We start from the raw sequence: 25246 nt of genomic DNA on the forward strand, positions 1-25246 counted from the left end.
ATGCAAAAGCTTCTCTTAATACTGAACAAAGAAGTGTAGAGAGATGCGACCAGCAAACTAGCAGGAGCAGGTCTGCCAGGCACCTTGCACATTTATGAGTTCCATCATGTGAATCCTTCTTTGCTATATTGCTCCTGGAGAAATTGTTTGCTTCATTTAAGCCAAAATGATCACAGTGGAACTCTAAAGATATCACCTTTCACTTCACTAATTAGAAAAGAGATGGACAGGTCTCCCTAACAAAAAGTTTCAAGTAGAGAAGGTATGCCTGCATTGTGTTGTCCTGTCCACATGAATGCGTAATATGGATGCAGGTACGTCTCACTTGACGAGCACATCTCATTGCCTTTTTTCTTTGAGGTGGATCTTAGACTCCCTCACGAACTTGCCTCATTGAGCAATTACTAAGATACTATTGTGATGTTAAGGCAATACATTTTCAAAAGTGTTAGTGTTTCCAAAGAGCTTCTGTGTAAATTCTGAAAACTGCAGCCCAACTTATTAACATCATTGATTGATCAGAAATAATTTTCCCTTATTAGGACTATTTTGTTTGTGATGATGATGTAATGTGGGAAGGAGATTATGAGGATTTCATACACATAAATGAAGGAGGTCAACGAGTATTGGATCATTCTCGAATAGATTTACTGAAACCAATGAAGGTTTGCATGAAAATTTATTGTCTTCTGTTCATTTGATTTGTGCTGCTGCAAAAACTGACATTCATTCCATGCAGGCTGCTGCTATAGTTTCTCAAGCTGCTGTCAGAATGGCAAATCTTTCCAATGATCGCAAGAAGGAAAGGGAGGAGACAGGCTCAAAAGCAGGGTCAAAGCATCCTCTGTGGCGTGCAAATTGGCCAACCTTACGTAAACGCACCTTATTTAGTCTATGTCCACTTTTTCACTCGAGCTGAGTGGTGATGAGATGCTATGGCTTGCTTTTACACACATACATAGACACATAATCTTTTTGTGGATCAGGCAAGCTGTTGTATTTATATGTGATGGTATTTACAATACTCTGCAAGCTGTCGTATTTACGACAGTGCTGGTATTGTAAACACCAGTACATATAAATACAACAGCTTGCCTGATCCACAAAAAGATATGTGTCTATGTACTGTTTGTAAAAGCAAGCATTGCATCTCATCACCACTCAGCTCGATGTGAAAGAAGTGGTCATAGACTTAAATAAGGTGCGTTTAGTAAGGTTGGCCAATTTGCACGCCACAGAGGATGCTTTGACCCTGCTTTTGAGCCTGTCTCCTCCCTTTCCTTCTTGCGATCATTGGAAAGATTTGCCATTCTGACAGCAGCTTGAGAAACTATAGCAGCAGCCTGCATGGAATGAATGTCAGTTTTTGCAGCAGCACAAATCAAAATGAACAGAAGACAATAAATTTTCATGCAAACCTTCATTGGTTTCAGTAAATCTATTCGAGAAATGTCCAATACTCGTTGACCTCCTTCATTTATGTGTATGAAATCCTCATAATCTCCTTCCCACATTAATTCATCATCACAAACAAAATAGTCCTAATAAGGGAAAATTATTTCTGATCAATCAATGATGTTAATAAGTTGGGCTGCAGTTTTCAGAATTTACACAGAAGCTCTTTGGAAACACTAACACTTTTGAAAATGTATTGCCTTAACATCACAATAGTATCTTAGTAATTGCTCAATGAGGCAAGTTCGTGAGGGAGTCTAAGATCCACCTCAAAGAAAAAAGGCAATGAGATGTGCTCGTCAAGTGAGACGTACCTGCATCCATATTACGCATTCATGTGGACAGGACAACACAATGCAGGCATACCTTCTCTACTTGAAACTTTTTGTTAGGGAGACCTGTCCATCTCTTTTCTAATTAGTGAAGTGAAAGGTGATATCTTTAGAGTTCCACTGTGATCATTTTGGCTTAAATGAAGCAAACAATTTCTCCAGGAGCAATATAGCAAAGAAGGATTCACATGATGGAACTCATAAATGTGCAAGGTGCCTGGCAGACCTGCTCTGCTAGTTTGCTGGTCGCATCTCTCTACACTTCTTTGTTCAGTATTAAGAGAAGCTTTTGCATGAGTTTCACTTAAAAGCAATGTCTCCTGGTCCACTTAGAAGGAGGCATGTGACTTAGACCTCACAACGGTTCCAACTTCTTTTTGTTTAATGTAAGAAATGTCCATCTCGCCATGGCAAGGGCTACCTAGATCTCTAGCATCTGGAGGCTGTGGTAAAACAAATCTCTTCTGTAGCATTGGCTTTGATCTGCGGAACTGTCCACTCAATGCGCAGGATGCAAAAAAGATGCAGGCAGACATTGACCAGATGAAACACTTCCTTCTGATGCAGAAATTGTGTCCATAGTTTCACTGGTCAGAACAAGGCAGGCTACGCACAATCTCAGATTTAGTTTTCCGGGGTTCTGGCAAGGGCTGAGAGCAACTATTCTTTGTGCAAATTACAACTATTTTCTGATTTTCATGTTAAATGTTGGTGCCATAGAAGATTATTGAACTGTTTTAGCTCCTATAACTGAAACAAAATTTTTTGAAAGAAAGAGAAAAGTGGGCACACATACCTCCACATGAAACACAGGCTGCATTGACGTCCTCTCCATGCCCATTACCGTGAGAGAGAGGGAGGCATCGCCTTGGCGAAGGGTTTCCAATGTATGACCATATATTGGGACTTTTTTATCGATTATATGGCGTACCATGAGCCATATCTTAGGTATGGAACCTATTTCAATAGAACAGACAATTGAATAGCACAAACATGCTACTAAAGGCCATCTTCAAGGTGATAACAAGTACCTCTGGTCTAACCAACTCTAGATCCTGTGTTGAGCAGAAGACAGAACCGAAGGGAGGGTGACAAAAATTCGAAAAGTCAGACATATTTTTGCATCGACCAACTCACATGGAGATGGGCCAGTAAGTACCAACCGCACTGCAAAGACCCTGCACAGCTATGGAACTTGGTGTTTCATTGCGACCACATCCAAACAAAGCATGCAGGTATTACCAAGCCTGCCACATACTTGTATTTTTCCTTTTGTTCAAGCCCCAGAACAGGTAGAAGGTCATCTGTTTTGATAATGGCTTTCTTGGAGCAGCGTATAGGATATGATGGTTGAGACATGCGAGCAAAAACTACAGGTTGAACAAGCAAGACACTGTTATAAAGAGAATTCTGTGGTTGTCTATCACATGAAAACTGAAAAACATTCAGTTTGAACAAGTCTGAGGACTCTTCACAACTTCTTGACGTGAATAATGGGTTTATACACACAAAAAACTCTAGATGCATCAGTATTCAAAAATGCAATGATCAGTAAGGCCAGGAAGTAGGAGCATAAAGCTATAGAAGCCACTTCCTAAAGAGGTAACAAATGCATAGGCTGCAGTCTTGATTCCTTTTATTGAAATTGCCTGATTTGAAACATGTTGATAATTTGGTTGAAGTATTATTCCTATTTACAAATGGTATTAAGCTGTCCCATGAACTTCCCAAATTGCAGTTATTTTCTTCAGAATATTGACAACCCACAGTCAGAAGCAGCCCATCTCATCAGAAGTCAGCCCGATAAAATGTAAGGTGCAGCGGAGTGAATGTTGATATTGCTCAAGATGAGTGCTCCGAACTGTGCTCAAGGGTTCCTTTTACTTATGTAAGGGAGAGCCTTCCGTCCTTTAAACAGAGTGCAATGATCACAAACAAAGTGATGCCATTGTGAATGAAAGTGCTGAGACTGAGAGAAAGAGAAAGAGAAGAATACGACACAGGTGGTTCTCAAACCGTCCTCAAGGGCCCCCCTCTCTATGGCGAGAGAGGTCTATGCTATAGATTGCACAAATCTGGTACAATGGTCTAGATGCAATGGACTTGCAGATGATGTCGACGACAATGATGACGGGCTGAAAACTGAAAACGCTAGGGCTGAAATGCTGAAATCTGCAAAACGCTGACTTTCTATTGATCTCTTACACTCTGTCAACGAGGATGGCGATGATGATGACTCAACTATGATGCATTGAAAACAACGGGCTGACTAAAAATGCTGGGCTGACTCGACAGTACGGCAAGGATTTGGGGTAGGTGAGATTTGCGAGGCTAGGGGCGGGATTTGCAAAGGCTAAGTACTGAAATCTGAAAACGCTAATGGTTCTAGTTGATCTGGCACCGGAAACTGCAAAACGCTAGGCTTGATCTGGAAACTGAAAACGCCCGGCAGATATGTTGTTGAAAACGCTAGAGGAATTGTTGCACATAACGCTAGAGGAACTGGCTCCAAAATGTTGGTTGCTGCTGTTGGCTAAAAACGCTACGTTGTCTTCTGCAAGTCTTGCTGAGGAGAGAACGCTGCAAGTTGCTGGAACTTCTTTCTGTCTCTTTTGCTAAAAATGGGCGTTCCCTGTCCGCTTATATAGTCAGTAAAAGGCTTGGTCGAGCAGTCTTCCCAACAGCCCACGACCATGGAAATTGGTAAATTAATTAATAAAAATGCCAAACTGCCTGGAAAATGTACTATAAATGTACTATCCAAAATTGGCCGGGAATTGGACCTTCTGCTTGGACAATGCATATGTTGAGTGATACTCACGGCCTGCTCTTAGGCTCACAAAGCTACCATAACACTTCCTAAGTTGCCTTGAACCCTAGACCTGAGATAGCTTGTCCACATGCACATAGGGTTAGATGTGCGCGTGACATCTCCTCCTTTTCAAAGTGAGGTATTGGTACCGAGCTGCATGGCTTCTTTGTAGTCTGCCAACAACTGTGGATAAACTCTGAAAAATTCTTCATCGACTCACACTGCCTCGTGGGTTCCTTGATCCTTGAACTTTTAAAAGTATTGTCGCACTTGTTTCTTTGAGCCATGGCGAAACCGATGATACAACACTTGCTCCAGCTCCATAACTTCAGCTTCATCAATAATCTTTGGCTCTTCTTGTTTGGAAATGTCCTTTGGAGGTGTACCCTGGAACACTTTCAACCAAGAAACATGGAAAACATTGTGCATTGACCATGAGTTAGGCAAGTGTAATTTCATAGAAAACCTCATTGATCTTTTTAATGACAGGAAATGGACCGTACATTCTGAAATTTAGGACACTTCTTTCCGACTTGCTTAAGACGTTGCTTCATGATCCTTAAAATAAACCTATTCCCTTGATAGAATCATCCTGACGATGAGTGTTAGCCTATCGAGCGTGAGTAAGATTCCTGAGCCTTGCTTAGCCAAAGCTTCACACTCTCAGAAATCTCATCCAATGACTGACTTGCAGCATTGGCATCAAATATTTGATGACCGAGCTAGTCAAGACGGACGGCCAAAAGCTGCCTCATACGGAGTTCTACCAATGCCGAGGAATAAGAGTCATTCAAAATTGCTTGGACCAATGGGAGATAGAGCTCCCAATGAGACTGTTGATCATGCACATATGACTTTAAAACATCAAAAGCCAACTTATTGTAAATTAACCATCTGACTGTGGATGAAAAGCCGATGAAAAATTCAACTTAGTGCATAAATTTTCAAAGAAAGCACGCAAAAAGTGGATGTTAACTTAACATCCGTATCTGAAACGATTGACTTTAGCAAACCACAGAGGGGATACAATGCTTTATGAACAACCGTGCTACATCTTGTACAGTGACTGTGGCCTTGCAAAGAATCAACATACAAAATTTACTGAAACGGTCAACAATTGTCAAACATTGAGTGTTCCTTGAATGCAAACTAGGTTTCAAGGTTAGTCACAAAATCCATAGAAATATCCTCAAAAGGTCCGTCAGGAATAAGCAAAGGTAGCAAGAGGCCTTGCTACTTTCCCAAGGAGCTTTTACCTTTTGACAAATGGTGCACTGTGTGACATAATGAAACACATCTTTTTGCATTTTCGGCCAATAAGAGAATCTTCCATTTTTTTCCAAAGTGGTGTTCATTTCCCCTATGACTCTCTCACGCTCGTGAGAGAGTCATAAGCATCGTGCAATATGGCTAACCTAAGAGAGAGCAACACACATAGACGGTGACGAAAATACAACAAACCTTCACGAATGAGATAGTTCATGACCCTTGGGGGGAAGCAAGAACCTGCAACCATTGCTTACCAAACTCGGAATCTGCATACTGGTTCTTCATGTTGTCGAAAGAGACACCCTGAACTAAGCACATACTCAATCAACCACCAAATTGCTCAAAAATTTGTGACCACCGTGCTTTGCGATCACTCCAATGTGCACTAAGCATAGACCAGAGCGACTTGAGGGCTTGGTGATCTGTGCGAACTGTGAACTCTCTACCATACAAAAAACGCTTCCAATGCTTGAGAGAGTGAATGACAGACAGAAGTTCTTTGTCATAAACTGAATAGTTCTTTTCTGCACTATTTAACTTCCGACTAAGAAATGCAACTGGACGGCCATGCTGCTGAAGCATAACTCCTATGGCGACCTTGTTCGCATCCGTCCATACCTCAAAGGGATTGTCCCAAGAGGCAAGGATGAGACACGACGCTTCTGTCACCGCAACTTGAGAGTTGCGAAGCCTCAATGGCTACCTCGGACAAACCAAGCACTGTTAACGAGTTTTTACCCCTTTCAAAACATCTGTCATGGGAGTGACAATGCGTGCAAAATTCTCTATGTGCGAACTATATGTTTGACATAAACCAAGAAAAGAACCCACATCAATGCAGTATTGGGCAAATCCGAATTACGAATCTGTTCTACCTTCCCGCGATCGAGCTTGACACCTTCTGCAGAAATGATATAACCCAGGTAAGTAACTCCAGTGAGAAAAAACTCAGATTTCTTAGCTGCAATGTACAACTAATACTCATTCAAACCGGCTAAAACCCTTTCTACATCCTTTTCATGTTGTTCCACGATGCAGAAAAAATGAGAATATCATTAAGAAAGATAAACACACAAAACGCCAACCATATCGCCAACGGCCTACGATAAGATGATTAAATGTACCCACGACACCTGTCAATCCAAAAGGCATAACCACATACTCCCATTGCCGTCGCTCTGTGCGAAAGGCGGTCTTGTAGATGTCGCCTTTGAATACCCTTACCTGATAGTATCCACTTTTGAGATTGACCTTACTGAAAACCTTTTCCCCATTGAGCCTATCCAGGATATACTCAATGCGAGACATCGGAAACCTGTTCTTGATCGTCATCTTGTTCAAAGCCCTATAATCAACACACAAATGACACAAACCATCCTTCTTACGGACAAATAAAATAGGAGCAACAAAAAGGACTTACACTAGGACGTATGAATCTTCTAGCCAGCTCCGTGGGTTACCGCTCTAATTCTTCTTCTTGAGTCTTGTTCAAACGATAGGGAGCCTTACTGAGCGGCTATGCCCCCTCCGTGAGTTCGATGCAATGGTCCTCGGCCGCTCGGGAAGGAGACGGGGTGGAAGATCATCCTGCAAAAAGAGATGCTCATACTTGGAAGACAAGGCTGAATACCTGTCTGGAGCTTAATGCTTTGGGTCGCTGGAGAGACATAGATGAATGCCGCTTGTGCTCCTCTTCGTAATTCACGCTTCGCCTGCACATGAGAAATAAGAGGTAAAGAATGCAGACCCTTCTCACCACGAATGATCATGAGAGAATCACTTTTGGCATTTAGAGTGAGCGTATTGTCGGCCCAATCAATGAGAGGGTTATGCTCACGAAACCATCTAATACCCAAAATCATATCACATCCTGAGAGAGGAGACACGACATATTTTCATCAATGTGTGTGTAAGAAACATGTGGAGACTCAGATTGGTTCACTAAAGTGCTTGTGGTAGTTGTCGGTGCTTTGGGTTCTTTAGGTGGTGCTGTCTTAGGATATGCTTTCTTTATATGACCCTTGACATGACATTGATAACATCGACCTTCCTTAACATAAATACCTTGTTCTTTTGGCGTTATGTATCCTCTTATAATTCCTTGTGCAGCTTTTCCATCTTGGGTTAGCTTAGGTTTAGCAGGTGTTTTAGCTTTACCCTTAAATTCATTTTGAGAGTTCTTTTCCGAAGGAGTAGAGGAAGATGAGCTAGAAGAGTTGCCATTCTTACCGTTCTTACCGTTCTATGGGTTCTGAGGAGTCTGAGAGGTATGGTGAGAAGACTTGTTCTCCTTAGGCTTTCCTTTGTTGTGCTTCATCTCTTGTGCGAGAGCAATCGCTACCGCCTTGTTGAGATCCACAGGGTTGAGTACTTCGACATCAAACTTGATATACTCGTCCAATCCGAAAAGGAATGCCTCTTTGTGCTCATCATCCGATTTGCGTAATTGAGTGCCAAGCAAAACACATTAGAAAAAGACATGACTGGCATACCATTTTGCTTGAGATTGCGACAATCTTCTTTCACCGCGCGAAGTACTGAGGTGGCATAAACTGCGCCTTGAGATTGTCTTGAGAGTCAGCCCAATTGAAAGAAAGGGGCGTGTCTTCTTCGGCTTCCTCTAGGTGCGCGGCCAACTGTGCCTCTTGCCATGCGTGATACCAATTAATGGCATCACCGACAAGATACATGGCTGCCGTAAAAATTTGCTATTTCCTGTTTTCTTAGTTGTCGCAAAGTAAGCATTAAATTGATGCAACCAAGAATGAATAACATTAGCATCCATTTTTACCATACATTTACTAAACGTCAACTTCTCAGTGACAGGATAATTGGAGTCTGCATCTCTACTTGTGCTACCTGATGAACTGCCCACATCTTTGACCGGCTCGGATTTCGAGGTGAGTACCTGTAGGACCAACTCTTGCATGCGTTGGTCTCTCTGCGCCTCACGCTCTAATTCCAAGACCGCTCGCTTTCTTCGGCCGTTGTACGTTGAGCTTCGCGTGCTTGGTCACGCTCAAGCTCCATAGCTGCCTTTCTTTCTTCAGTCGCCAAGCACGCTTGCTCATGCTCACGCTACAAGGTTCTTGTTGTAGCATCATGTCCATCATTGACTTGACCAAAGCCTCCTTAGGATTTGGTGCAACCGTAGCGTAGATAGAGAAGGGGGAGGATAGGAAAAAAAATCCTCCCGGTGGGGAAAATTCTTTGTCACCAACTTCACTCTATCACCTTCACGCAAAGTATCCATCCATTCTGCTTCGGGTGATGACCATACATTGAGATCTTGGGTACTTAAGTTCTCGAGGAACTTGGGTTCTTGAGGTTCTTAAGTTCTTCAAGTTCTTAAGTTCTTTAGCTTGCAATCGATGTTTGAGAAGGTTATTCTCTTACCCGAGCTCGACTCTTCCCTGTGGACGCACCCTTGGAGGCCTTGCGCTCACGCCAAAGTTGCTTTTTCCCACCTCATGTCGATTGGCCGGCCGCTAAGTGCACATTCCGCTCTCAATGAGTGAAAAGAGGAACAAGGGGAGGCTAGAAACCCGTCTTTCTTGGGTTACCTGTCACTCTTCAAAAACACGATTAGGAATTGACACCCCCAAGTGGACTTGGGTTACGTGCAACCGCAACAAGCAAAACATTTCTTGTGGTTCTTTCCTTGAGTGATACAAAACACTACCAAAGCTCTAATACCAATGTAAGGTGCAGCGGAAGAGTAAATAATTTATGATATGCTCAAGATTAGTGCTCCGAACTGTGCTCAAGGGTTCCTTTTACTTACGGAAGGGAGAGCCTTCCGTCCTTTAGAGAGAGTGCAATGATCACAAACAAAGTGAATGCCACGGTGAATGAAAGTGTTGAGACTGAGAGAAAGAAAGAGAGAAGAATACGACACCAGGTGGTTCTCAAACCCTCCTCAAAGGGCCCCCCCTCCTATGGCGAGAGAGGTCTATGCTATAGATTGCACAAATCTGGTACAATGGTCTAGATGCAATGGACTTGCCGATGATGTCGACGACAATGATGACGACGACAAGGACGGGTGGAAAATTGAAAACGCTAAGGCTGAAATCTGCAAAACGCTAACTTTCTGCTGATCTCTTACACTGTGTCGGCGAGGATGGCGATGACAACGACTCGACGAGGATGCGCTGAAAACGCAGATGTTGAAATCTGAAAACAGCGGGCTGAAACTGCAAGGATCTGCTACGGGTAGGTGAGATTTGCAAGGCTAGGGGCGGGATCTCCAAAGGCTAAGTGCAGAAATCTGAAAACGCTAATGGTCTTGGCTGACTTGGCGCCGGAAACTGCAAAACGCTAGGCTTGATCTGAAATAGAAAACAATCTGATCTGTTGTTGAAAACGCTAGAGGAACTGTTGCAAAAAATGCTAGAGGAACTGGCTCCAAAACGCTGGCTATTGCTGTTGGCTGAAACACTAGGTTGTCTTCTGTAGCTCTAAATTGGCTTTATCTGACATAAAAATAATTCTAACTGAATTATTGGATTTATAAGTGAGGGTTTTCTCGCTTGGAACACCAAGGAAAAATAATTCTAAATGAATTATTGGAATTTTAAGTGAGAGGGTTTTTTTCACTGGAGACATCCGCGTACAGAGCATCCCTAATGCGTCATTCAGAGTAATGATAGGAGCACTGTGAAAGGGTATATTTGTAAGGCCCGAGGAACGGGTACTTCTGATGCATCACATCGGATGGGTGACAGGGAGCATCGGTAAGAAATATTCGACCATCGGGAATGGACATCTCTGAAGCATCATAGGATGGGTAACATAGAGCATCGTGAAGGAGATTGTACCGTATGTTTGGTAGGAAAAGACTAGGTGATGGGTATTCCTGATGCGTCACAAGGAGGGGATATTCATAGTCAAGAGGAAATTCCGAACTGAGTTAGAATTGTGTACAAGGAAAAGCAAGCACTTGAATGAAGATGGGTTTAGAGGAAACTTTGAGGAAAAACAGGTGCTTTCTAAGGAAGCGGAATTGCTTTTCGGGAAAGCAAATGCTCTCCCGCGAGGAAGTCTATGTCATTGCAACTGTGCATGTGATTGAATCCAGGGACGCCTAGAACGTGCTGTGAAAACATTGTTTTAACTTTTAGGGTTTTATTGAGTTTTTGGATAGATTCATACCATTTTTAAAGGTGACCGGCCGCCCACTTAATAAGTGGGCAGCCTATGATTAAATAAAGCAAGTATAAACCAACCAACGAGCTTTCTCTCTTTTTCTGGCAGATCAGCGCAAAAAAAAAAAAAAAACCACACACAAGAAAAACGGCCGCGATCTCTACGCAAGCAGCCAATGCTGTGCTATCTTTGCCGTGGCCAGGGAGCTATAAAAGCATCACACGCCCTCTCCCAAAGGGAAGACCAATCTTTGCAAGGAGGAGATATTGCTGCAAATTTCAGCCGTAAAGAAGACGTTGCGGGTGATGCCGATGGCTGCCGCAAGTGTACCAGATGTCACCAGGACCCAATGCGTGAGTTCCCTCACGAAGACGTGTCTACGGAGCCTGCTTCCATCACGACAAGCTGCTGTTTTTCTCTGTTTTCAGCCCATAAACGTCGTAGATGGGGCTGATTTACGAGAAGGAACCTGAGAACACACCTCTTTTGTGTGTAGGATTGGAAGAGAGGATTTTCTATGTAGAGACCTCTTTCGGGGAATTTCTTTTCGAGAACCGAGTTGTGTTTCGAGCGTCGAGACTTTGAAGGTAACGATTTTCATGTTATGAACTTTAAGTATTTGTTTGCAGATGTACTTCCTCTTAGTGAGGGAGTAGGAGCAGAGGAAGGCATGAGCCTCTACAGGAGAAAGCACTCTGAGGAACTAGAGCTAGATCAGCCCAAGGGTTTCGTACCCGAGTTTGGGCAGTAGATACACGGATCGGAGAGAGGTAGTCTCTCGAGCTGTGATCCGGAAGTCGAGATTCCCAAGTAAGGACTTCGTGTTCGGGAAAGTAGAGTTTTTCTGCGGGAGAGGACTCTAGAAACAGAGTGGAAAAAGAGAGTTGCAGGGATGCCATGCCTTGAGTCTGGAAGGTGATATCCGGAGGCGAGAACCTTTGTTCTCGAGGATTTGGAAATAAGGAACGCAAGTTCCTTGGAATAGGGTTTTGCCCTAGGAATCGGAAGCTGAGGCTTCCGAGAACCATCAAGTCTTATTCTAGAACGAACGTGGTAATACGTTTGGTTCAAGTGCTTGTATAGACTTCTCCTCAGTAATAAAGATACTATTACGGGGGGGGGGGGGAGCAACCCATCTTCTGGTCCCCAGTATTGTGTGTCTCTCTCTCTCTCTCTCTCTCTCTCTCTCTCTCTCTCTCTCTCTCTCTCTCTCTCTCTCTCTCTCTATATATATATATATCCTCTGGCTTCATAAATAAGTGATAAATCCTATTTATCCGAATGTATTTTATATTGCTATGCACTCCCGTTTGTGATAGTGGTATCAGAGCATGGTCTCCTATCTTTCTCTGTAAAGGAGGACGACTCTCGGAAGATACAAGAAGAAACCATGACAAGCCAAGAGAGAAGTAAGCAGGTGGAATCTTAAGTCCTGCAGGAAAAGCTTGCAGAGTTGGGAAAAATTTTCTCTCTGCAAGAAGTCGACACAAGACCTGGGATTCTCTGAGAAGGCAACAAGAGCATGATGCTCAAGAACCTAGAGAATCCAAGGAGCAGAATGCTGAAGATCCTTCAGAATCCAAAAAATATCCATGAACATCAATCAACCATAGCCATGAAATCCCATCATTCCGGGAAAGATATGAAGGTCCTTAGACCTTAGAACACTCCGATCAAGTTTGATACTTTTGACGGAAGGGAAGATGCCCGAAAGCTACCGCTTTAATGTTTGAAGTTGCCTTTGCAAATGGCAGTTTCTGAGAAGCGTCTAAGGTGAGGCATGTGACCAAACACCTCAAGGGGATTGCAAGTACTTGGTGGTATACCAAAGCTCTGCAAGGAACTTACAACAAGACTGGGATTCAATTCAAGGCTGAATTTTCCGACAAAATTTTGTTTCCTCTACGTTTTGAGGAAGGCATCCAAGAAGATTGGGATCGGTTTGCCCAATAGGAACACGAGCGAGTCAAAGCAAGTAGTGGTTTACTCTTGCCAAGGTAGCTCCACTCTTGATCCTCTCTGAGGAAGGAAAGATGATGAGATTCAACAAAGGACTTTTGCTCAAATTTTGTAGACGCGTCTGCAAGATACTTTGCAGCAGATGGTGGAGTCGGCAATAAAAGCTGAAAGTGTACACCTTAGTGTACATAGAATTTAATCCCCGCAGTTGGACGGGAACCATTGAACACAGAAACAACGAATTTTTGTTACCTCTCCTTGAAGGATACGTTGGCTATTCGGAGAAAGTTTGGAGTAAGGGAATTCAATCTAACTCCTGAGTTTTTGACTAGAAGACCCTCAAACTTCAAGTGAGAGGGCAGGTCTGATCAAAGTTACATCTTTGAGGAAGTTACAAAGTGCATTTTCTTTTTCGCACAAGGAATGCATGTCTAACCAGGACTGATCACTCAAAACATGGTTTTATACGATGAACTACTTTGCTTAACCATCCGAAAGGTCCATGATTGATATGGTATCTGGTCATTGTCAAACAGATTACCTGCTACTGCGGGTAGGAAATTATGAAGGAACCATTCTGAGCTTTCAAGCAAAGAAAAACTTTCATTAATCTTAAGTAGTCTTTAAGCCCATTTCCAACATGCTTGCACATGTGACCGCAGCTTCATAAAGGTGGTACCTAGTCGAAGGATTAAAAATGGCTAGCAGATGTTTTTGATTGTTTCTTAACTAAAAGAATTCAAAGAGCCACCAACACAAGGATCGTTCATGTTCACAACACGTCTCTCGTTTGGCATTGTTAGGAAGTTGAACTAACCTGGAGGTAAACTGTTGCGAAAACATGAAACTACCTTGAAAATTTTTGTAGACGAGAGATAGATTGGTGGAGTCCACTCTCGGAAGCACCAACCCCTCATATAGGCAGAATTTCCTAGCATTGTGTGGAGCCCATGTGCAGCTCATTGTCTCGATCTCCTCATGGAGGATATCGGGAAATTTCTTTGGGTGCAGCAGATGGTTACATATGCAGATAAATCACCACTTTCTTCTGCAAGAAGCATCAGGCTCTTGCTAATTTTCGCAGCCACAACAGCATTGGGTATGGTCAGGCCTTCCAAGAAAAGGTTTGCCTACATGTATCTTGTCTTGTGAAGGCTCTACAAGCTTAGAGATCCCCTTCTCCAAACAGTTGTGGATCCAAAATGGCAAGACATGCATCATTCATAGTCTAAGCGCACGAAATATTTACTAAGGCGGATCTTGCATGAAACATTTTGGCAACAGATGGACAACCTATCAATGGCATTGCACCCATCTATGTTCTTCTTGGAGTTACCGATATGGAGGGCAGCACCTTAGGATTGGTCTCTGATCTCTTTATGGAGATGAAAGACCATGTCTCCAAGTGCTCCAAGCTTTCTACGAAATTTGATTTGTGTGTACATAATACTTTGAGCTTTACATTTTAGCCTTTATGTGATATGCATTATATATGATTGTATCACAAGCTGCATTTTCTTGAATTTTCAGTTAGCCGGACATATTGGATATCAGAGATAGACGATAGACCTACATGAGCGCGTTTTCTTGAATTTTCAGCTAGCCAGAGATATTGGATATCAGAGATAGACAATGGACCTACATGAGCCACCCCATCCATGCTATGGATGCTTAGCTTCATTCTTACTATAGATCATCTATGGAAGGAGACTTCCTTAAGCACAAAGCAATCGGAGTTTGTCGGAAAGATGTTCACTGAAGAGGAGCAACTTGTGATAAATAGCGAGTTCACAAGCTACATGAGCAGCATTGGACCATCATTCACTAGAGAAGTGGCAGTGAGGAAGGAAGCTTCAAAGTTTCCATTGACTTGGTGGCACTCTTATGGGAGGGTTGGTCTGCCAAACATCTCACGAATCACTCTTCGTATTCTCTAAGCATGTGCCATGTCGGGTCGTAGTACATGATACGAATTTACTGTCATGTCCAATCATTAAACAATGTCGCTTGCATTGCAATCTGATTGCCCACGATTGCTCACCCGAAGCATGTGAGCGCAACTGAAGCTCGCACTTTTTGATACACACCAAGATACGGAATCACCCTAGTACAGCTCAACTCGAGAGGTTGGTGTATTGCAGAGCCAGCACGAGCCACGTGCGGAGTGACCACGCTTTGGGTTCATCCAAGTAGGTAAACCTGTAATCAGGTTAATTAGAGTTACCCTTTGTGTTCTCTCAAACCACAATATTCCTTATGCCATATGCAATTTGTTGGATGTGTAAACATGTTGACCTGATGCAACTGAAGCTCGTGGATGATCAAAGCCAAGAGGAGATGAATCGACAGATTCGAGATGAGCAGTTGCAGGTTCTGCAGGACTTGCATAAAGAGCTCGAGACTATGGGTCGTCGAGTCACTAGGTCAAGGTCACGAGCTCTCCACATTCCCCTACTCCCTCTTGCAATTGTAGAAGGCGAGAGTGCTAGACGAGAGAGCATTCGCAAGGGAAAGCTACCTGTTCGTAGTGCTAGGAAGCGTGCGAATGAGGTTCTAGATGTGGAGGATGTTGGGGATCCTGTGGCACGTCAAGCTTCACATGATCTAGAGTTTGATGATGAGGCAATGCCCTCAATGACGGAGGCATGCTTTCCTCTTGTTCTTCATCTGATAATGAGTCTTGACTCTTCATCAGATGACGACTTTTGACAGTTGCGAAAGATGGCTTGAGAGTCTCAAAATTTTATTTGTTGCAGTGTTGATGAATTTGAATACAACAGACTTTTATTTTGTTGTTCGAGTTTACATTTAGCAAAATTCTATTTTGTTTGTGGCATGTGCCCTGTGGACTTGTTTCTGCCATCTATGATCTAATCATGATGATGTGTTTTTCCCTCAATTTGTCTATAAGCATTGAGTTTGACATATTTATGATGTATCGCATAATTTGTCTTGTCTAAGTTTTGAAAAGTGTTTTAATAATGTTGGTCATTGTGTGAAAATAGAGTGATTTCTGTTTATGTCGACACTTCACGAGGATGTGGCAACTGCTAACCTTAGCTGTTGGTTTCTTTCCAATGATTTTTGTTTAATTTTTGAGACCCTCTTTTTGAAGTTGCAAATGGTCGGACATTGTATGGCCAATGTGAACAATAGTTTCACCCACAGACGGGAAGTTGGTCGGCACTTGAATTTGTATAGTAAGAGGATGTCTAGGCTAAGCTCAGTTCAAGATCATGTAGGTCCCCGGTGCCCCGTCGCACTTAGCAAGTTGGTGGATACTAGGAAGTGAACTCAATGAAGGCATAGTGCCAAGGTGGGGTCACGAGGGAAAGTACCCAACAATTGGGCCACATTACATTTTTGGATGCGGTCCGAATGGGGATAGATGGTCAGATGACCAGTGGGAGTCCAACGGAAGCATCCCTAAAATTTAGGGAACTGCTATTTTGGGCCACGAAATCTGTTCGCGTCATTACCTCCGAAATGACAAGGGGAACATTTTAGGACTCTACTGCAAAGTCAATTGGGCAACCAACCAGTGAGGATGATAACCTCACCGTACAGGTGCGTTTTCAGCGCTGGTTATGCGCTGAAAATGGATTGTTTTTCAGCCATACGGATGCCATAACCATTGGGAATAGTGCCCCATTGTTAGAGGACAGTTCAGGGACTGTTTAGGGCTGAAAACAGGGCAAAAACCAGTAAATACAGCGTGCTGAATTTACTGTTTTTGGGCAGAAATCAGAGAGTTTATGTCAGTGCAAGCGAGTTCCAGCAGGGGAATTCGTTTCGGGCAAGTTTTGGGGCTGTTATGCTGCCAAATTTTGCCAAAACAGGTGGTATCTAGCTGGATGCAGGTAACGAATTCCTAGGACTCTTCTTGTAATTTACCCTCTTAAAGTATAAAGAAATACCGAAAGGGACGCCAATTTTGGGGCCTACAGGCTGTCGGCATCTGCACGGAGTTGAATGGACAAGATGTGCAGATGATTCCTACTACAGTGCCCATGTTGCAGACCATTCCTTATGACAATTTGGGGGCACTGGAAAAGCCGAAAGCTTACAAAGAAGGTGGTGCAACTGTAAAGTTTAGCACTTTTGTTGGCTTCGAGGATAAGGCAACAAAAGTGCTAAAACAAAACATTATTAACTTAAAAATGTTTTCAAAAAAGGTATGTGTAAAATAAGTTGACGCAACTTACTTGGCTGAAAACAAATGCTTTATATGCGAGCAGCCTGGTCACTTTGCTACCAATTGTCCACAAAGGAAAAGACCAACTGACTCAGATGATAAAGAGGACCAGAAAGGCAAGAAGCCTAAACCCACGGCACTTTTGGTGCCAGTTATGGTGGGTGACAAGCCTAGTACAGATGCCAGCGAGTTATGCAGAGCATGGGGTAAAGTTAGAGATCAGACGGCACTCATCTTCTTTGATCCACATGCCAAAGCAAACTTTATCTCACCAGAGCTAGCTTGAAGCTAGGCATTAGAGCTGAAGAGATGGGGTACACGGCAGAGGTAGGGTTGGCATGTCCTAGCCACTCAGAGTGTGTTACTCCCATTATTGGAAAGTTGTGTCTGCATATTCAGTCATATGTAGACACAAAAGAATTTTATATCATGCCATTGGAAGGGTACGATGCGCTACTTGGAATTCCGTGGATTTTCAGAATACATGGTGTGTTGGATGCCTTCGGCAAGATGATCACCCTTCACCATAGGAGCAAAACTCATGTTTTGGATGTAAAGCTCATAGAGGAGTTTGTCCCTATTGTATCTGCTTCGGCTATCACTTCTGTAATAAAGAATCATCTTTCTGTGTACTTGATTTTTGCACGTGATGTCTCAGATAATTGTCAATCAAATTTATCTGTATTAGATAAAGAAAGGTCAGCATTTTTGCAAGAGTTTAGTGACTGTTTTTCTAATTCATTACCGTCGCAATTGCCGCCAGAGAGACCTGAGGACCATCGGATAGATTTGGTGCTAGGGTGTAGCCCACCAAATAGACCTCCCTACAAGGTTAGTGCGGCGCAGCAGAAAGAGATTATGGGCCAGGTTGGGGTTATTAGAGAAGGGGCTGATTCAGCCTAGTTCTTCACCCTTTTGCTCCCCAATGCTCATAGTGCAAAAAAAGAATGCCCTCATACAATACTTTGACCATCAGCGCTCCCGGAACCTGCTCGCTACTGTTGCTCGCCTCCACCCCCCCGTCTTCGTCATTCCCGAAGGTTCCTACACTTGGCTCTGCAACACTGTTTCTTCGGATAGTGCTCGGTTGCAAAGTTTCTTCACCGTCCGCTTCTTCGTCATAGCAGTAGACATAGATGGAGGCTCCAGCTCCGCCACAGAGGGACTCATCCGAAGCCCCCTCGCCCGACCCCGCTGAGCCCACCATTCGACTTGCTCTATCGTCGACAGAGCAAGCGAGCCTAGCCGCTGAGGTTGAGCGTTTGCAGGCGACTTCGGTCATCTGCAAAATTCTCAACACCTGTCCTAGCAGAGGAGAGCTGCGAGACCTTCTCCAGGCCCGCCTTCTCACAGAGGTGGGCAAGATCTTGGATGTCCAAATTCTCGGACGGGGGTACTACCAGATCGAGTTCGAGACCTCCGAGATGGCTTCCAAGGTCATAACTATGAGTCCACTGGCCATCTGAGCATCACGCGCCCACTTTCGACAGTGGCGACATGGTTTTGACCCGACTTCGGATGTGCTAGTAGAGGAGGCAAACATCCCCATCTCAGTCTGCTTTCCGGGTTTACGGAGGGAGTACCTACCACTTCTCTCCAGGCAAGGTAGGATCCGTACGTACGTACAGATCCGTACGGTACCGTATTTCCGTATAGTACGGTACGGTACCGTACGGATCCGTAATGTACCAAAAAAAAAAAAAGAATTTCCCCTTCGCGTTTGCGGATTTAATTTCGCCTCTGTTTTGGGGGTTTGGCCGCCTGGTTATTGAGACAGAGTGAGTTTGGGCGCCTGTTTATTGCAGACTATTGACTACAGAGTACTACAGAGAGAGTTTGGGCGCCTGTTTATTGCAGACAGAGCTCTGCAAACTCACCTGCAGAGCAACCTTGTGCGCGGTAAAGGTAAGTGCTCGTCCTCGCGAGTCTCTCCCGTCTCCCTCGCGCATACCTTGTGTGTTTCTCGCGAGCAAATGAGGCAGTGCGTCTCATTCAGACTTCAGAGGAGGACGACCCACTTGAGCTGGAGCCGGGTGCTTCAGGAGATCCCACCACTACTGAGTCAGAGTTTGATGAGGAGGGCAATGTCTTGACATATGGAAACATGGACTCCTCATCTTCAGAGTCTGATGTGGATTTTTGATTCTCATTCAGTTAGTAGTATGTACTTTGCAATAGTGCAACTGCTAGCATGCTTCGTAGTTTTGTTGAGTCGGGACTTGTGGCTTTCTTTGTGGATAATGGTTTATTAGATGTCATTTTTTTTGTATGGATTCTATCATGATTCATCTTGGTATTTTGATGAGATTACGGTCTACCATCTATGATTCTTATTTCATGTCAGTACTTTATGAATTGTATTGCCTCTCAAGTTTCAAGTCTCGTTTGTCGAATACTATACACTGTGCAAATCATGATGAATATCAAGTTCTCTGTAGTTTGAAGTTTGAAGTTTGTTGAAGTATATTTGAGAGAGAACTGAAGCTTTGAATTGTATTTGTTTGTGAATATTGAATGTCGAGAAAGTGGTCATGACTCGCCTTGGATTGTCTATTTATGACAGCCTTGGATAGTAGAACAGTGAGCTAATATCCTCGAAGTGATACTTCTGAATTTATTATCAAGTACGGACCGTATTGTAGGTTTTTGACGTTTTCGAAAAAAACCTTACGAATTTTACGTACCTTACCACTCAATCCATTCGGTACTACGTACAGTACGTACCGAACACGTACCGTACCTTTCCACCTTGTCTCCAGGATTGGCTCCACCATCGGGACTGTCCTGGAGACACCTCGTACGGCGGCATCAGTAGGCGCCAAGGCGGCTGGAATCCCCTCAGTTTGAGTTTTAGTCAGAGTTACCCACACGCTCCGAAGGTCATCGTTCTGCCTCGGGTGAGTGGGGGTTGGTTTAGACAGAGTGTGGAGTACTCGGGTCTCCCGAACCAGTGATTCATTTGCAGACAGATGGGCCACCTAGCGAAGGCCTGTCCACGGAGGAGGCCACGACCTGCACCTCAGCCTCAACCTGCCAAGGCTAGGCCACGGCCAACGGCACAGCACACAGATTCAAAGCCACCCTCCGAGCCTGGGGCTCCAACGGAGGAGGGGGTGGCAGCAGGCCCGTGGCCGTCGACGCCAGGGGCCACAGCGAGACAGCCTGGCACTCAGAGTGGCCCTCAGGTGCCTACTCAGCAGCAGTGGGTTCCCACGGGGAACCGCTTTGGTCCTCTTGAGCAGGAGGAGCCCCCTACGCCAACCTCCACCTCCGCTTCACCCTCGCCAGCCGCCCCACTTTCAGAGTTTCCCTCCTCTTCCTCATCCTCCCCCCCCTCCTCTGCTCTCGTCCACTCCCCACCTTGCCCCTCTACCTCTGTTGCCACCCCGCTTTTCTTCCCCTCCCCCCCCCCCCCCCAGCTCCTTCTCCCCCCCCTCCTGCTCCAGTTCCACAGTCGACTCAAGAGACTGGTCCCTCGCCGACGGCTAGGAGATCTCTTGGCAGCGCCTTTGCCACGAGTCACCTAGCGAGAGAGGGTCAGCCCTTCTTGCGGCCCCCTCTGCAGATTTAGACATCTTCCCTTGCAGCTATCTCTCGTGGTCAGACGAGCATTGACCTCCGTCGCCGCTGGGATTTCTTCGACTACGGGTTCACTCGCTTTCTCGGCGATTCCGCAGTAGACCACGAGGCAGCCTGCTTCAGGGTCCATGCTTTGTTCCTCGCCGCTAGGGGGACAGAGGCCTTGGACTCAGCAATTGGTTACTCCTTCCCCCTCTATGGTAGGACCGAGACAGAGTGGTCCCTCGACTCAGTGGTGGGATAGTTGCATACACAGGTTCTCGAGTTCTCTCACCACATGGGAGAACTTGGAGTTATAGATTTGCTGCAGACTTTGTGGCCACTGGCCAAGTTTGCGGTGACACCCCCAGACTCAGCAGGATGTAGGCACATTGTTGTGTACTTTTTTGCTGATACGCAGTGTTTGCCTTGCTATGTATACATTCATGAGGACTCCTCGACAGAGGAGGTTGCTTTACGCACGGCTCGCTCTGCTTGGGCTTGGGCTAGGCACTCACTACAGTCTCGCCTATCTAGAGGACGCTCGGATGCGGATTACTCCCCATCCAAGCCAGCCTCGAAGATAGCCGTCTTGCTGCTGCGGCAGCATCTGTTCTCTCTCGCTCCCATGAGGATCGTCTCGTGGAACGTGCAGGGACTAGGCGGGCCCTAGTTTCAGCGACAGCGAGGCTGATTGCGTCAAGAGCTTTAGCGTTGCCTTGTGGGAGGAGAGATTGATCTCCTTATGCTTCAGGAGCACCATCTGTCTGAGAGCCGCATTCGGCGTTGTGGTCAGATTTTGCGTGGACGATATGATATCTTTTGGTCAGCTGCTTTTGGACCTGGAGGCATCCAGGGTGGGGTATGTATGACTATTGCGGACTCATTGCAACAGGCCATTGTGGGTAGAGGGATTATTGTGCCAGGCAGGGCTCAGTGGATTACTATGCAGGTTCAGGGTGGCCTTGTGGGCTTCCTGAACATCTACGCGCCCAATGTAGTGAGTGCTCGTGCAGAGTTTTGGTCACAGATTGCTAAGTCTTTGCCACAGGTTGACCATTGGTGTGTAGGAGGGGACTTCAACATGTTGGAGGACCCTTCTGACAGGATTGGAGGCAGCCATGCTACTGTGCATGGAGTCGAGTTAGCAGCTTGGGAGAGGTTGTGTATGACTTTGAGGGTCTCGGATACATGGCAGCACTCTGGCTTTGTGAGGCCTCCAGAGAGTCTTGCCTTCTCTAGATCGGACCGCAGAGTGGGAGGAGTGAATCTATCGCGGATAGATCGCTTCTACACTAGTGACCACTTCAGTGACTTGGGGGGATCAGTGGGCATCCTGGCAGGGACATCCTTCTCGGCCATGCACCAGTGATCCTCACAGTGGTGGCAGACAAGGCAGAGGAGTGGGAGCACGATGCTTCGCATCCCAGAGCGGGTCTTGTTGGACTCAGCACTCAGAGAGAGGGTAGAGGTTCTCTGGACAGAGGGCATGGACAGCCAGGCTCTACCTGCAGACAGAGTGGCCTTAGGCCTAGCTCATCTTAGCCACTTTTTTCTCCAAGAGTCTCTGGCTCGACGGGCTGCAGCGAGAGAGGAGGAGCAAAGTCTCAGACGAGGCATTGCTTCACTACAGAGGATGCAGGAGCAACATCCAAACAGTCCATGGTTGGAGGAGCAATTACAGCAAGCTCAACAGGAGCTTGCTTGCACAGAGGAGAGGCGTCATGAGTTTGCCTTTCACCGACACGCATCTCAGTGGACTCAGGTGGGTGACAGAGTGACAGGTGCTTTTTTTGAGACAGTGGGACCTCGGCACTCGCATGCCAAGGTCAATCAGTTGAGGAGACCCGATGGGTCAGTTGTTTGTGAGCCCGAGGATATGCGTGCAATTGCTACTGACTTTTACCGTGAGTTACTGTCGGCTGAGCCCCAGTCAGAGCGGCAGGATGCATGCAGGGAGCAGATTTGGGCATAGATGCCTTGTCTTGTGACTGAGGAGATGCGCCAGAGGCTAGAGATGCCTCTTCAGCTTGAGGAGCTGCACACGGCTCTTAGGGCCCTCCCTCGTGGTAGCTGTCCAGATGAGGATGGGCCGACTCCCAGCTTCTTCTTGGAGTACTGGGACCTGCTTGGCCCAGATCTTTGTAATGCCTTTCAGTACATTCTGCACCAAGAGTGATGCCGGATAGCATGAGTGAGGGCCTGATTTACCTCATTCCAAAGGAGGGTGGCTCCTTGGATGAGATTTGACAGTGGGCCCCATCACCATCCTCAACTCAGCCTACAAAATTCTTGCCAAGGCTTTGAGTTTGAGGATTCAGCCACTTTTGGAGAGCCTTATACATGGGACTTAGACAGGTTTTGTCAAGGAACGCAGTATCCTTGACAACATCTTCACTTTCTGGGAGGCTTCTGTCCTGGCACGGCTCCGTGGGGAGGGACCTTGTGATTCTTCTTCTCGATTTTGAGAAGGCATACGACAGAGTTGACTGGGACTTTCTAGAGGGCACTTTACGCAGGATGGACTTCTCAGATGCTTGGATCAGAGGGGTGTCAGCTTTGTACAGATAGGCTCACAGTCAGGTGCTTTTGGCAGGAGGTAGAGGTGAGCGCTTCATGCTCACACGATCGGTCAGACAGGGTTGTCCTCTTGCCCCCTTTCTCTTTCTGTTCTATGCGGAGGCGATGAGCAGATTTTTGGTGTCACAGCAGGTTGGTCTGAGGGGCTTAGCACTCCTATACGGGGAGATGAGCTTCTAGACGTTGAGTTTGCCGACGACTCAGCCTTGTACTTAGAGGGCCAGGAGGCCAATCTACACAGATGTGAGCAGGCTTTGGAGACATTCTATTGTGCATCGGACGCACTGATCAACTGGAGAAAGATAGTGGCTTTCTCGGTTGGTAGTGCTCCTGTGCCAGATTGGGATGCCAGGAGAGGGTTTCAGTTGGATTCCTCCAGGGACTGCAGTTCGGTACTTGGGTTGGCAGGTTGGTTTGGACTTGTCCCCCGAGCAGCAGATTGCTCCTCTTCTCCTGTCCATCAGAGAGAAAGCTGTTACATTGGAGCTCAGCACGATTTTCGCTAGCTGGTAGAGTAGTAGTTGCCAACCATGTGTTGTTGGCGACTATGTGGTACATCACTTCTTGCTAGATCTTCTCGAGTTCTTGTATCAACCAGGTAGAGAGGCTGATCAGGAACTTTCTTTGGTCAGGTCGTGACACTCAGATTGCCCGAGCCAAGGTGGCTTGGTCGGTCATCACACTTCCTTGTTCTCAAGGAGGGCTTGGGTCATTGATCCAGCACAGCAGAGCAGAGCCCTTCTTGGGAAGTTCGTCGTCAGAGGACTTCTTCCAGGCGAGGAGCCCTGGAAGGAGTTCTTGCTGCAGAGGCTTCGTGCCAGGGTGTCTCAATAAGGAGGACCTTGGCAACCTTCGACCAGATGGATCTTTACAGAGTTTCGCCGAGTTGGTTTGAGCAGGAGACTGGAGGACCGCTTCGCTGTGAGTTTGCTTCGATCTTGGGAGCTCTTACGGCGTGGCCTTATCATACCCCTATCTTACATATAAAATTTAGGTCTCACATGATCAGTCCAAGAGTGTGTAGCATAGTGACTGGCAACGTACTAAGGAGCCACTTCCATTGATAACTGGATGTAGCCTCAATGTATCTTAGTTTGACTTTCAAGTTATGTGCCCGATTAGCCTGCACTCGGGCTACTCGTCCAATTCTGACCCATCCAAAGCTAGTGTAAATCAACCCTTGACCTTCTCCAAATTAGCCCTTATCTATGACCGACTAGATACAAAATTTGATATGTGACCTTATAAAAAAACGTCCCCAAAATTCATCCCACAACTTCTAGTGCACATCGTTGACCAATCATTACAAGTAATCAGCCTAGAGCAGAGACAGCGACGTGCACGGAGGAGCGCCTACGGTAGCCCCTCGTCTGGAACCCATGGTTAGCACTCAGAGAGGCCACTTGGTTGGGAGTCGGCCTCATGTTTCTTGGGGTCCCATGGCAGCAGGTCCAGCACGCACTCTAGGTGACTAGTTAGAGTTCACAAGTTTGTCAGAGGAGGTACAGGGTTTCCAGCTATAGGGCATGAGAGGGGTGCAGAGCATGTGTCAGGACATCTCAGAGTCAGTTCCAGCTGAGTGGCTCACGCCTCTCGAGCCAAGTAGCACCCCGTGGATGGGGAGCCTTCACACAACTGGAGGTTCTCATTTCAGTCAGGGCCTGCAGAGACTGTCCCAGCCCTGTTCTTCGAGCTTCAGGGTGGGGGACGATTACAGCGAGTTACAGTAGAGGCCCCACACGTAGCAAAGTGTTGTTTCCAGAGGATCCGAGTTGTGGGCATCTGGTGGGAGGACTTGCGTCATAGATCCTAACCTAGCAGCTCTTGAGACTGGACACTGGAGGCTATGGGCTTGGGAGTGTTGTCCACTGGCACGAGTACAGTGGGATCCTGGTGTGAGTGGCTATGGAGGGGACTCCTTCTCTTTTGCACAACGCC

The 25246-nt window shown here is 45.7% G+C and overlaps 1 protein-coding gene and 1 long non-coding RNA gene across 4 annotated transcripts in view; one reads left to right on the plus strand and one right to left on the minus strand.

Annotated features, from left to right (window-relative positions):
• LOC147440257 (uncharacterized) overlaps window positions 1–919 on the plus strand; it is a 93804-nt gene extending 92885 nt beyond the window's left edge. Inside the window, exons 8-9 of the mRNA XM_086483279.1 lie at window positions 543–665; window positions 740–919. Of these exons, the coding sequence (XP_086339405.1) occupies window positions 543–665; window positions 740–919 (303 nt within the window). The remainder of the gene's footprint in view (window positions 1–542; window positions 666–739) is intronic.
• Window positions 920–2845: 1926 nt separating this feature from the next.
• On the minus strand, window positions 2846–7435 carry LOC147440258 (uncharacterized). Of its 3 annotated transcripts, XR_015190368.1 has the most exons (4): window positions 7289–7435; window positions 6700–6769; window positions 3046–3157; window positions 2846–2965 (listed from the first exon to the last, which is right to left on the minus strand). It is a non-coding gene; the product is annotated as an uncharacterized LOC147440258 (long non-coding RNA). The 3 variants fall into 3 exon arrangements; XR_015190369.1 differs by lacking the exon at window positions 6700–6769 and having other exon boundaries at window positions 7289–7395; XR_015190367.1 differs by lacking the exon at window positions 7289–7435 and having other exon boundaries at window positions 6700–6863.
• Window positions 7436–25246: the final 17811 nt, after the last annotated feature.

This window comes from Adiantum capillus-veneris, chromosome 15, assembly GCF_014529385.1.
Source record: "Adiantum capillus-veneris isolate H3 chromosome 15, ASM1452938v2, whole genome shotgun sequence".
In the NCBI taxonomy this organism is placed as follows: Eukaryota; Viridiplantae; Streptophyta; class Polypodiopsida; order Polypodiales; family Pteridaceae; genus Adiantum; species Adiantum capillus-veneris.